We start from the raw sequence: 13,299 nt of genomic DNA on the forward strand, positions 1-13,299 counted from the left end.
TTTCATTCAGCAACGGTTGTGTGCTGGGCTCAGTTAAAGGACAAGATGGGCAAAATAGGCAGTGTCTCTGACCTCACAGGATCTTTGGGGCACAGCTAAACTAATTAAAAAATCTTTTTTAAAAATAATTTTATTTATTTGAGAGGTAGAGTTACAGACAGTGAGAGGGAGAGACAGATAGAGAGAGGTCTTCCATCCACTGGTTCACTCCCCAAATGGCTGCAACACCCAGAGCTGCGCCGATCTGAAGCCAGGAGCCAGGAGCTTCTTCCAGGTCTCCTACGCGGGTGCTTTCCCAAGCCATAGCAGAGAGCTGGACTGGAAGTGGAGCAGCCGGGACTCAAACAGGCGCACATATAGGAAGCCAGCACTGCAGGCGGCTGATGGCAAATGCCGGAAGGGAGAATCTAGCAGGGCAAGGGGCTGGGCAGTGAGGCGGCTTTTCCAAGAGGTGGCTGGAGAAGGCAGGGACAGCAGTGCCCAGGTCCTGGGGCAGGGGGCGGGGCCCGGGCGGCACAGAGGGAGGGGTCAGTGTGGCTGCAGGGGCAGGCTGGAGTGTAGGGTGCAGGGCTGGGGTGGCACAGGGAGCAGGGCCAGGGTGGCCTCAGGGGGCAGGGCCAGGGTGGTGCAGGGAGACGGGTCAGTGTGGCCTCAGGGGGCAGGGCCAGGTGGCCGTGGGGGTCTGTGTGGCTGCAGGGGCAGGGCCAGGTGGCCGTGGGGGTCAGTGTGGCTGCAGGGGCAGGGCCAGGTGGCCGTGGGGGTCAGTGTGGCTGCAGGGGCAGGGCCAGGGTGGCGCAGGGGGACGGGTCAGTGTGGCTGTAGGGGGCAGGCTGGAGTGTAGGGTGCAGGGCTGAGGTGGCACAGGGAGCAGGGCCAGGGTGGCCTCAGGGGGACGGGTCAGTGTGGCTGCAGGGGCAGGGCCAGGGTGGTGCAGGGGGATGGGTCAGTGTGGCTGCAGGGGCAGGACCAGGGTGCAGGGTGCAGGGCCAGGGCGGCGCAGGGGGAGGGGTCAGTGTGGCTGCAGGGGCAGGGCCAGGGTGGTGCAGGGGGATGGGTCAGTGTGGCTGCAGGGGCAGGGCCAGGGTGCAGGGTGCAGGCCAGGGTGCAGGCAGAGGGCAGGAAGGCGATGTGGCGTGTGGGCTCCACAGGCCTTCACTCCGGCTTCTTGGAGAGAGGAAGCCACAGAGGTGGACCACGGCTGATGCGTTTGAAAAGATCTCTTTGCCAGCCGAGTTCTGTGGGTGGGTCTTTTATTTAATTTACCTATTTAAGTTATCCAAGTGTCGTACGTTCCCTTCATGCCGTTTTAGGATTCATTTTTAAGTGAGTTTGTTAGTTTTGAAGCTGCAGAAGTTCATGGACTTACAGGCACCCTTGGGCTTCTTCCGTGATCTGCGGCTCCTCTCCCGTAACCCCTGAAGAGAGCAGGCGCCCGGGGCCGCCCAGCCCTGGAGGGAGCCGGGCCGTCTTGGCTCAGGCCCTCGCTGTCCGCCCGCAGGAGGCTGGAGCAGAACTTCTTCAACTGCAGCTGTGACATCCGCTGGATGCAACTGTGGCAGGAGCAGGGCGAGGCTCGGCTCAACAGCCAGGACCTGTACTGCGTGGGTGCCGACGGCACGCAGCTGCCGCTGTTCCGCATGAACATCAGCCAGTGTGGTGAGCGGGTGCCGGCCGGCCGTGGGGCTGCAGCAGGCAGGGGTGGCTCGCGTGGGCTCTGGGTTCCTGCACCGGGGGTCGCTCGGCTGTATTCAGGGCAGCTCAGCCCTGGGCCCGGGTGCAGACGTTTGAGACTGGAACCTGAGGCTGGACCCTGGAATCCGAGTCTCCAGGGAGCTCCCCACGGCACCTGAAGCTCCTGAGAACCGGAGCCCAGGGAGAGAGGCCGGGCAGGACAGTGGCCCTGCCCCACCCTGCATGGACAGGGGCCCGGCTGTGTGGGCTTTGTTCTGAGCCCTGACGCTGCTGGGAGGAACTGTGGGTTCCCAGGAGCGTGGGCGGTGGCACTGGAGCCACCGCTGGCCCGAGCTGTGCCGACACAGCGCCCTTTGTCTTCCCACCTGCCCCGGCCCCTCCCGCACCCAGACCTTCCTGAGATCAGCGTGAGCCACGTCAACCTGACGGTCCGGGAGGGGGACAATGCTGTCGTGACCTGCAACGGCTCTGGATCGCCCCTGCCTGACGTGGACTGGATCGTCACCGGCCTGCAGTCCATCAACACCCACCAGGTGGGCACGCGGACTCGGCCCGGCACGGGCTTAGTCTGCATGGAGGGAGCCGTTGGGGTCACCACAGAGTGTGCAGCGCTATGTCCAGCTGCTCTGACCTCGGGCAGTCTCCTCAGCCTTCCCCAGCCAGAGCGTCCGGGGTGAGCCCCTCCCTTCCAGGGCTAACGGAGCACCGCCTCCACCAATGCCCGGGAAGAACCCGGCCTGGTCTGTGTGCAGTCCCGGGAAGACCTCTGGCTGTTCCTTTTGATTCCTACGGGTGCTGGGGTGGGTGGGGGCAGCCCTGACTGAGTGCCCACTGGGGTTTCAGACAAACCTGAACTGGACCAATGTGCACGCCATTAACTTGACGCTGGTGAACGTGACCAGCGAGGACAATGGCTTCACGCTGACCTGCATCGCCGAGAATGTGGTGGGCATGAGCAACGCCAGCGTCGCCCTCTCTGTGCACTGTGAGTGCTCGCTGGCCGGCACGGCTCGGGGCGGGGCGGGGGCTGGGCGTAGGGGCTGGAGGGCAGCGGCCTGGCTCACGATGGGCAGAAACCCCAGAGAGGTGTTTCTGGGCCTCTGACTCCCATGATGTCCTTGGGACCCTGATGGACTGGCCCTTCCTGCCTGAGAGGGGGCCTTTCAGCTAAGGCGGGTCCAGGAAGCTGGGAGGAGGAGCCTCTTTCCCCTTGTGGGGGCTGGGGGGCACCTTGGCCCCTTCAGAGCCGGGTGGGAGGATGGGGCTCCTGGCAGGCAGCGCTGGGGCCTCAGCTGCTTCTGCCCGCAGACCCCCCGCGTGTGGTGAGCCTGGAGGAGCCCGAGCTGCGCCTGGAGCACTGCATCGAGTTCGTGGTGCGCGGCAACCCCCCACCCACGCTGCACTGGCTGCACAATGGGCAGCCGCTGCGCGAGTCCAAGATCATCCACGTGGACTACTACCAGGAGGGCGAGGTCTCCGAGGGCTGCCTGCTCTTCAACAAGCCCACGCACTACAACAACGGCAACTACACGCTCATCGCCAAGAACCTGCTGGGCACCGCGAACCAGACCATCAGCGGCCACTTCCTCAAGGAGCCCTTCCCAGGTGAGGTGGAGAGCAGGAGCGGCTCCTGCCCCGGTGACCAGGGCCCCGCTTCCTGTAGGCCAGGACAGCATCTCCTGCTCCCTGGTGGCCACAGGAGAACCCCCCGGCCCCACACAGCAGGGCAGGAGAGCACGTGGGCAGAGGGGCACAGCAGGGACTGCAGAGTTGGAACCCCAACCCTCCCTTTCCTAGTTGGGGTCCTGGTCTGTGAAATGGGCCGGTTACACTGCTCCCACGAGGGTCTTGTGGCTTCTGGCCGCCGTAAGGTATGTGAAACACGTGTCACAGGCTGTGGGCCCTTCTCCCTGGGGGCTTGGGGGCTCGGTTCAGGCAGAGGCCTCAGGGCTGTGGCTCTTTCCTGCCTGGGCCTGTAGAGAGCGAGCAGCAGCCACGGATGCCCTAACAGTGCTCAGCGGAGCAGACCACGGCTCGTAGCTGGACTGGGAGGGTTTTGTGAGGTTGAGTTTAGAGCAGTGAGCTGTCCTGTCTGGGCCAGGATGTGTCAAATCCATTGCCACTGCTGGGGGAGGAGACACCAGGAGTTAGTGACAGGGGCTGCAGCGCCTGTCAGTGGCTCTGTGATGGGCAGGTCTCTGCCCACGGGGCTGTGCGCCTTTGCCATGTCCATCCGTCTACTTACATGGAGCACGCAGTTACGTGCAGAGGTTTACTTCTCTCACAGTCCTGGAGGCTCAAGGTTGTGGTGCTGGCCCTGTCAGGACCTCAGGGTGGACAGGGTCACCATGGCAGGAGCACGTGTGAGAGGAGAGGTCACGTCTCCAAGAGGAAGCCTGGGAGGCACCAGGGTCCCAGGATCCCTGACCTACGGACATCCCACCGGATCTACCCACCTCACAGAACCACCCATAAGCAGCAAGCACCAGCCCAGGGCCCTTGGGGGGCGTGAGCAGGAGGTACCCAGGCCAGTGTGCTTGCTGACCTTGGTGATTTGTGCTGGGGACGGACTGGGCAGGGGAAGCCTGAGGCTGATAGGAGCACGCATGTGCACATACTGAAGACTGAGGGCACATGTGTGTGCACACACTGAAGACTGATAGGATGTACACGTGTGCACACGCTGAGGACTGAGAATGCATGCGTGTGCACGCGCTTAAGCCTGATAGGATGCATGCGTGTGCACATGCCGAAGACTGATAGGATGCATGTGTGTGCACACGCTGAAGACTGATCGGATGCACACGTGTGTGCACACGCTGAAGACTGATAGGATGCACGTATGTGCACACGCTGAAGCCTGATAGGACACGTGTGTGTGCACATGTGTGGTCTGTGTGAAGGTTACTGCACAGCTGTAATACCAGGGCTTGCGTGTCTCTGTGCCAGGGGGCTTGGTCTCGGGGCCTCAAACGTAGGCTGCACCCAGGGCTGCATGTGAAGTTCATTTCTTCCCCTGAAGTCTGGGGGATGAAGAATCTCCCCAGGGTGGGGAGACTGGCACCCCGTGTGCCCGGCCAGAAGCCTCGGGACCCCTCCCGTCGGGCCCCGCTGGGTGCTGTTTAGGCAAGTTGGAGCGTCCTGGCCGCGGCCTCTGGGTGCTGAGCTTTGCTTGGTTGGGCTGCAAAGCCAGGCCAGGCCGTGCTGACGTAAAGACCAGCAGGAGAGGGCAGGAGCCCCGGCCCCTCGGGGGAGGTCCCGAGAGCTGGGGAGGCAGAAGCAGGTGTGGGGTGGGAAGAAGCCCTTTGCCTCCTGCAGCCCCCGACCCCTCCTCTGTCCTCTGTGGTGCAGCAGCTCCATGCCAGTCAGTGGGCCTCTGTGATGAGCTGTCAGCGCCCCTTAGGCCGCAGGTGCTCCAGGTGGGGTCCCTAGACCAGAGGCCTTGGCAGCAGCTCAATGCTCCAGCCCCACTCAGACCAGTGGAGGCCGAGTCCTGGGGTGGGGTCTGGGAGCTGGGCTTTAGGGAGACCCCGCCCCCTTGCACTCTGCTTCCAGGGCATTTGGTGGGAGGGAGGGAGGGCAGAGCTGCAGAGCAGCTGGGGGCCTGGTTCATGGCTGCCAGGGCCCCAGTGGCGTCTGCCTGCCTGCTCTCACTTCACACCCGAGAGGAGCCACGTGGGAGGAGGAAGGGTGATTTCGGCGCATGGTTTGGAGGTTCGTGGTCCAAGCTCAGCTGCCCCATTAGTCTGGTGTCTGCTGGAGCCGAGCCGAGGGTGACCCCAGGACTTGGCAGGGAGAGAGACGGGGAGCAGGTGGGCTGGGCTGCCCCACCCTCTCATGAGGGGGAAGCCCCCCCCCCGCACCCTAAAGGCCAAACACCCCAATGAGATGCAGGCTCCTCACCTCACCCCTCAGCCGGTCCTGTCCTGTGGAGCACTGGCTTACTGAGCCCGTGTCAGACGGACAGCAGCGGATGGCAGGGAAGGGGCCCTGTGACAGAGTCCTTGTGCCCAGGAGGCCGTGGGAGCCAGCAAGGCATCTGGTAACCTGCCGAGCGAGCCTCCCCCGAGTGGGCCCTGGGTCTGGGCTGCACGCGCTTCTGCCCTGGGTCTGGGCTGGATGTGCGCTTCTGCCCTGGGTCTGGGCTGGATGCGCGCTTCTGCCCCTCTGGGCCCCGGCGGCAAAGCACAGAGGAGCTCTGCCACCTTGCAGACCCAGCCTGGCCACCGCCTGGCGTGGGGCTCAGGGCCTGGCCAGCACTCTGTGGAGGGCGTGAAGCGCAGTCACTGCCGCTGCCCGGCTCCTCATCTGTAAACGGCACCAGCACAGCATCTCCCCTGGGGCAGCGCAAGGGCTGAGGACCTGTTGGGCGCCCGTGTCTCTGGGCAGAGCCGAGGCTTGCACAGCATCTCCCCCCCCGGGGCAGTGCGAGGGCCGAGGACCTGTCAGGTACCTGTGTCTCTGGGCGGAGCCGAGGCTTGTGCAGCATCTCCCCCAGGGGCAGCGCGAGGGCCGAGGACGTGCTGGGCGCCCGTGTCTCTGGGCAGAGCCGAGGCTTGCACAGCATCTCCCCCGGGGCGGCTTGCACAGCATCTCCCCCGGGGCGGCTTGCACAGCATCTCCCCCAGGGCAGTGCGAGGGCCGAGGACGTGTTGGGCGCCCGTGTCTCTGGGCGGAGCCGAGGCTTGCTGCTGCGGGTGACTGCGAGGGTTCTCGGGATCCTGACGAGGGGCTCTCAGAGTCGTCCGCTGTTGCTTCTCACCCGCAGTCTCGGGACCCCCGCCCAATGTCCCAGTGCTCACTCCTGGTGACGTTTTTGGCAGGAACACCACAGCAGGGGACGCTGACTTTATCGTCTGCCCACGATCCCGCTGCACTTCTGCACTGCACTGGCTGTTCCCTTTTGGAGTGAATGAGAAGAGTGCATTAAGACATCTCATTCATTTAATCCTCTGCCCGAATGCCTGCAGTGGCCTGGGCTGGCCCGGGCCAGGGCTGGGAGCCAGGAACTCCTTCCTGGTCTCCCACATGATTGGCAGGGACCCAAGTACTCGAGCCGTCGCCTGCTGAGCCTGGATATGCATCAGTAGAAAGCTGGATTGGGAGTGGAGCTGGGACTTGGCGAACATCTTGAGTGCCAGGCCCACAGTCCAGTGAGCACAGTGTCTTCAACCGGCCCGAACAGCTTGTTTCTCACCGTTCTTCCACATCCCACTGCTGGTTCTTGCCTACACGTTTCTCCTGGGCAGGGAGCAGTTTCCCTGGCCCTGCCCAGGTAGCCCACGTACTGTTTGCTGGGGCAGCCAGAGTGAAGCCCCCGACTGGGCCTTCAGCCACAGACGGTCACGATCTCGCTGCTTGGAAGCTGAAGTCTGAGGCCACGGTGTGGGCAGGGCTGGGTCCTTCTGAGGCCTCGCCCTCGGTGGGCACGTGCTGGCTCTCCCTGTGTCTACGTGCTCATCCCTCTGTGTGTGTCTGTGTCCCAATGTCCGCTGCTTCGGGGACAGCAGCCCATGGCCTTAGGAGGCACGCCGTGGCCTCACCTTGGGTGTCTCCAGATGCAGTTACCTTCCTGGGTACTGGAGTTAGGGGACACGGATCAGGGAGTGACAGTCTGTGCTGGGTGCTCTTTTGTGGCTCCGATCGTCCCACGTTGGCCTGGGCCCCTCTCTGTCAGCTCTGTGCCCCTCCTCAGGCCCCTGCAGGCCCCAGGCTCTCCCTGCCCCTGCTCCTGCCCCTGCCCCAGCCCGACAGCGTCATTTCCCCAAGGAGTCCTCACTGGGCGGTGCCAGCTGTGCCCTTGGGGCGAGTCTGGGGGGCGAGCAGGGGAGCCGAGCTTGTATTTGGATCCAGCTCTAATCCTTCTTATTAAAAAGTTTTAAATTTGAATTTATTAATTTTTAAATTTTAAAACAAGTTTGATTGACATGCAACATTTGCACATTCTTCTGGGGCACATCTAAACATGTACTCATTTAAATGTACTCATACGCCAGTCACATTGGGCAACTGGCCTGTCTGTTCCCCTCTCTCGTCTCCTATGTCCTCGTCCAGTGAACGGCAGTCACCCCACTGTTCTGCGGACACTGCCACCTGCTCCTATGCAGTGTTTATTTGTTTTAGGCTTTTACTTGCTTATTTATTTGAAAGTCAGAGCTACAGATAGACAGGGAGAGAGAGAGAGAGAGGTCTTCCATTTAGCTGGTTTACTTCCTACATGCTTGCAACAGCCAGGGCTGGGCCAGACAGAAGCCAGGAGCCAGGAGCTTCTTCCACGTCTCCCACGTGGGTGCAGGGGTCCAAGCATTGAGCTATCTTCCACTGCTTTTCCCAGACTATGAGCAGGGAGCTGGATGGGAAGTGGAGCAGCCGGGACATGAACTGGCACCCAATGGGATGCTGGCGTTGCAGGTGGCAACTTTGCTCAGTGCCTGCCCTCTATATGGTGGTTAATGCATGGCTGTGAACCCCCCTGTGCTGTGGACCCTGGGACCTACTGCATCTGACTGCGTGCTGGCTCCCATCACCCATCCTCCCTCTGCCCCTCCAAGCCTGTGGTAACTGCCATTCTAAGTTCAGATTAAATATTTGTCTTAAAACTTCCACATAAGAGATAGAACATGTGGTGTGTGTCTTTCTCTGACTTGTTTCACTTAACACAATTATCTCCAGATCCATTAATTTTGCTGTGAATGTCAGATTGTATTTTCCTGTGGCCACAACTCCGTTGTGTATGTACACGGTTTTCCTTGTCTGTTCAGCCGTGGCGGGCACCTGGGCTGATTCCACATCCTCACTGTTGTGAGTTGTCCGGAATGAACCTGGAAGTGCGGGCGTCGTGCAGGGGCTGACTTCATTCCCTGTGACTCCATCTGGAGTCGTGTGGTAGGGCTGTGGTCTCCTCTCCGCTTCCCGAGGAGCCTCCAGAGTGGCTGCACGTCCCCGCCGACAGTGAATGTCCACGTCCCCGCCGACAGTGAATGTCCACGTCACCGCCGACAGTGAATGTCCACGTCCCCACCGACAGTGAATCAGGGCTCCCTTCCCCCACATTCTCACGGCACCTGTTATTTTTGTCTTTTTCCAAATAGCCACTGTGATTAGAGTGAGATGCTGCCTCACCGTGGCCTTGGTTTGCGTGTCCCTGGTGGCTCGTGCTCCTGACGGCCACTCGCGTGTCTTCCTCCGAGGAAGGTCCATTTAGATCCTTGCCTGTCTCTTAACTGGGTTGATGGTTTGTGTTGATTCTTCCTCCTGCGTTGTGGAGGTTAATCCTTGTCCGGTGAGCAGTTTGCACATGCTCTCTCCCATTGTCAGCGGTCCCCTCCCTGTTGATGGTTCCTTGGCTGTCAGAAGCCCCTTGGCTTGATGTAGCCCCATTTCTCTAGTTCTGCTTTTGCCGCCAGTGCTTTTGGGGTCTTACTCAATAAAGTGCTGCCGAGGCCAGTGTCTTGAGGTGCTTCCCCTGTGATTTCTGCAGTAGTTTCAGAGTTCCAGGTCTTGCATTTGGGTCTCTGGCCCATTCGGAGTTGCCTTTTGTATAGGAGGAGAGGCAGGGTTCTAGTTTCATCCTCTGTTTCTGGATCTCCAGTGTCTCCGGCGCCGCCTATTGAGGAGCGTGTCCTTCCTTCCGTGTGCGTTTTGGACACCATTGTCAAACACTAGTTGGGTGCAGATGTCTGGATTATTTTCTAGGGTCTCTGCTCTGTTGCTCTGGGTCTGTTTTTATGCCAGCGCCGTGCTGTTTTGATTCCGATAGCTTTGTGGTGTGACTTGAAATCTGGTTCTGTGGTGCTTCAGCTCTGCCCATTTTGGTGACTGCTGGGGGTATTCAGGCTCTTTCTTGCTTACATGGATTTTTGGTTTTTTTCTTAGTGTTCTGAAGAATTTCATTGGTTTTTTGATGGAGATATTGTTGAATCTGCAAATAGCTTTGGTGACATGGGACATTTCAATAATGTTGGTTCTTAAAATCCATGAACATGGACCTTCTTTCCATTTTTTGAATCTTCAATTACCTTCACTAGTATTTTGTAATTTCATTGTAGAGGTCTTTTATTTCTTGGTTAAATTTATTCTAAGGTGTTTTATTTGCTACCTTTTGGTAGCTATTATGATGAGATTGCTCTTTACACATTTTCTTGGTGAGTTCATTATTAGCTGGAAATGTAACTGTAACTTGACGGAATTTGTCCAAGTTCTGATGGTCTCTGGGTGGTGTCCTGAGTTCTGATGATCTCTGGGTGGTGTCCTGAGTTCTGATGGTCTCTGGGCGTCCTGAGTTCTGATGGTCTCTGGGTGGTGTCCTGAGTTCTGATGGTCTCTGGGTGTCCTGAGTTCTGATGGTCTCTGTGGTGGTGTCCTGAGTTCTGATGGTCTCTGGGTGTTCTGAGTTCTGATGGTCTCTGGGTGTCCCAAGTTCTGATGGTCTCTGGGTGTCCTGAGTTCTGATGGTCTCTGGGTGTCCTGAGTTCTGATGGTCTCTGGATGTCCTGAGTTCTGATGGTGTCTGGGTGTCCTGAGTTCTGATGGTGTCTGGGTGTCCTGAGTTCTGATGGTCTCTGGGTGTCCTGAGTTGTGATGGTCTCTGGGCGTCCTGAGTTCTGATGGTGTCTGGGTGTCCTGAGTTCTGATGGTCTCTGGGTGTCCCGAGTTCTGATGGTCTCTGGGTGTCCTGAGTTCTGATGGTCTCTGGGTGTTCTGAGTTCTGATGGTCTCTGGGTGGTGTCCTGAGTTCTGATGGTCTCTGGGTGTCCTAAGTTCTGATGGTCTCTGGGTGGTGTCCTGAGTTCTGATGGTCTCTGGGTGTCCCGAGTTCTGATGGTCTCTGGGTGTCCTGAGTTCTGATGGTATCTGGGTGTCCTGAGTTCTGATGGTCTCTAGGTGTCCTGAGTTCTGATGGTCTCTGGGTGGTGTCCTGAGTTCTGATGGTGTCTGGGTGTCCTGAGTTCTGATGGTCTCTGGGTGTTCTGAGTTCTGATGGTGTCTGGGCGTCCCGAGTTCTGATGGTCTCTGGGTGTTCTGAGTTCTGATGGTCTCTGGGTGTCCTGAGTTCTGATGGTATCTGGGTGTCCTGAGTTCTGATGGTCTCTGGGTATCCTGAGTTCTGATGGTCTCTAGGTGTCCTGAGTTCTGATGGTCTCTGGGTGGTGTCCTGAGTTCTGATGGTCTCTGGGTGTCCCGAGTTCTGATGGTCTCTGGGTGGTGTCCTGAGTTCTGATGGTGTCTGGGTGTCCTGAGTTCTGATGGTCTCTGGGTGTTCTGAGTTCTGATGGTGTCTGGGCGTCCCGAGTTCTGATGGTCTCTGGGTGTCCTGAGTTCTGATGGTCTCTGGGTGTCCTGAGTTCTGATGGTCTCTGGGCATCCTGAGTTCTGATGGTCTCTGGCTGTTCTGAGTTCTGATGGTCTCTGGGTGTCCTGAGTTCTGATGGTCTCTGGGTGTCCTGAGTTCTGATGGTCTCTGGGTGTCCTGAGTTCTGATGGTCTCTGGGCGTCCTGAGTTCTGATGGTCTCTGGGTGTCCCGAGTTCCGATGGTCTCTGTGGTGGTGTCCCAAGTTCTGATGGTCTCTGGGTGGTGTCCCAAGTTCTGATAGTCTCTGGGTGGTGTCCCAAGTTCTGATGGTCTCTGGGTGTTCTGAGGTTTCTCTATGTGTAGAATCTTGTCATCTGCAGACAGGGATAATTTGACTTCCTCTTTTGTATTTGTTCGATTTTTAGTTCTTTTTCTTGCCTAATGGCTCTGTCAAAACTTCTAGTATTGTATTGAATAAGAGTAGTGAGAGTGCTCATTCTTGCCTGTTCTAGACCTTGTTGGAAATGCTTGTAGGTTCTCACCATCCGGCATGGTGTTGGCTGTGGGTTTATCACATAAAGCCTTTAGTGTGATGAGGTTTGTTCCTGGTCCACCTGATTTGCTCCGGGTGTAACCAGAATGGATGGTGCACTTCCTAGGAGGTTGTTTTTCTGCAGCTGCTGAGATGCTCACATGATGTTTTGTCCTTCACTCTGCTGTGGGATACGCCTCATTTATTGATTTGAGTATGTTGGACCATCCCGTTGTTCTTAGGGTAAATTCCAGTGATATGTCGGTGGATTCGATCGCTGGTGTTTGTTGGGAATCTTGCATCTCTGTTCGTTGGGGTATTGGTCTCTAGTTTTGTTTGTGTCGTTGTGGCCTTGTCTAGTTTCAGAAGCAAGGTAAGGCTGTCCTCATGGAATGAGCTTGGCTGAGTTCCTTCCCGTCTGATATTTTAGGATAGTTGTAGAATTGATGTTAGTTCTTGCTTAAAATTCTGGTTGAGGAGCAGGCATCAGGCATAGCTATGAAGACATTGCCTGGGTGCCTGTGTCCTGTTTAGGAGTGCCTGAGTTTGCCTGATTTGCACTTCCTGGTAGACAACAGGCGATGACTCCAGTAGTTGGGTCCCTGCCACCCACATGGGACGCTGGTCCAGCCTTGGCTGTGGTGCGTATTTGGAGAGTGAGCCAGGGATGGGAGTTCTGTCTGTCTCTGTGTCTCTATCTCTCTGTATCCACTACCTTTTAAATAAAAATGAGTAAATAAATAGTTTGACCTACCTTAGTAGTGAGGCCTTCTGGTCCTAGGCGTTTCATTGTTGGGAAACTTATTACTGATTCAGGCTCATTCATCATTATCGGTTTGTTCAGATTGTCTCCCTCTTCATGATGCCACTTCTGTAAGTTATATATAACCAGAAATGTATCCATTTCTTCTAGGTTTTCAGTTTTATTGGCATGTAGTTATTTATAACAGTCCCTAATGATCCTTTGTCTTTCTATGGTATCAATATAATATCTCCTTTTCATCTCTGACTGTTTTAAAAAATTTATTTATTTACTTGAGAGGTAAAGTTACAAACAGAGAGAAGGAGAGACAAAGAGAAAGGTCTTCCATCTGCTGGCAATGGCCAGAGATGGGCCAGTCAGAGCCAGGAGCCAGGAGCTTCTTCTGGGTCTCCCATGCACGTGCAGGGGTCCAAGCACTTAGGCCGTCTTCTACTGCTTTCCTAGGCCATATTAGAGAGCTGGATCAGAAGAAGAACAGTCAGGACTTGAACTGGCACCCGTATGGAATGCCAGCGCCACAGGTGGAGGCTTAGCCTACTATGCCACAGTGCTGGCCCCTATTCCATTTATTTTTGATTTGATATTTATTATTTATTTCTTCCTACTAACTTTGAGTTTGGTTTATTTTTGTTTTTCTAGATGCTTAAAATGCAATGTTCTGTTTATTTGATATCTTTCTGTTTTTTTTTTTTTAATGTTGGTACTTCCTGCTATGAATTTTCCCCTTAGAACTGCTTCTTTTTTGTTTGTTTGTTTTTAAAGATTTATTTATTTATTTGAAAGTCAGAGTTACACACAGAGAGGAGAGGCAGAGAGAGAGAGAGGTCTTCCATCTGCTGGTTCACTCCCCATTTGGCCACAACGGCCATAGCTGGGCCTATCTGAAGCCAGGAGCCAGGAGCTTCTTCTGGGTCTCCCATGCAGGTGCAGGGGCCCAAGGACTTGGGCCATCTTCTACTGCTTTCCCAGGCCATAGCAGAGAGCTGGATCCGAAGTGGAGCAGCCGGGACTTGAACCGG

The 13,299-nt window shown here is 56.9% G+C and overlaps 1 protein-coding gene across 4 annotated transcripts in view; it reads left to right on the forward strand.

The window, feature by feature from the left end:
* NTRK3 (neurotrophic receptor tyrosine kinase 3) overlaps positions 1-13,299 on the forward strand; it is a 262,599-nt gene that overhangs the window by 80,127 nt on the left and 169,173 nt on the right. For all 4 annotated transcript variants that reach the window (XM_062204530.1, XM_062204531.1, XM_062204532.1 and 1 more), the window contains exons 5-8: positions 1,499-1,656; positions 2,083-2,225; positions 2,536-2,677; positions 3,001-3,297. In XM_062204530.1, coding sequence (XP_062060514.1) covers positions 1,499-1,656; positions 2,083-2,225; positions 2,536-2,677; positions 3,001-3,297 — 740 coding nt within the window. The remainder of the gene's footprint in view (positions 1-1,498; positions 1,657-2,082; positions 2,226-2,535; positions 2,678-3,000; positions 3,298-13,299) is intronic.

The sequence above is a fragment of the Lepus europaeus genome, chromosome 11 (genome assembly GCF_033115175.1).
Source record: "Lepus europaeus isolate LE1 chromosome 11, mLepTim1.pri, whole genome shotgun sequence".
NCBI classification, from domain to species: domain Eukaryota; kingdom Metazoa; phylum Chordata; class Mammalia; order Lagomorpha; family Leporidae; genus Lepus; species Lepus europaeus.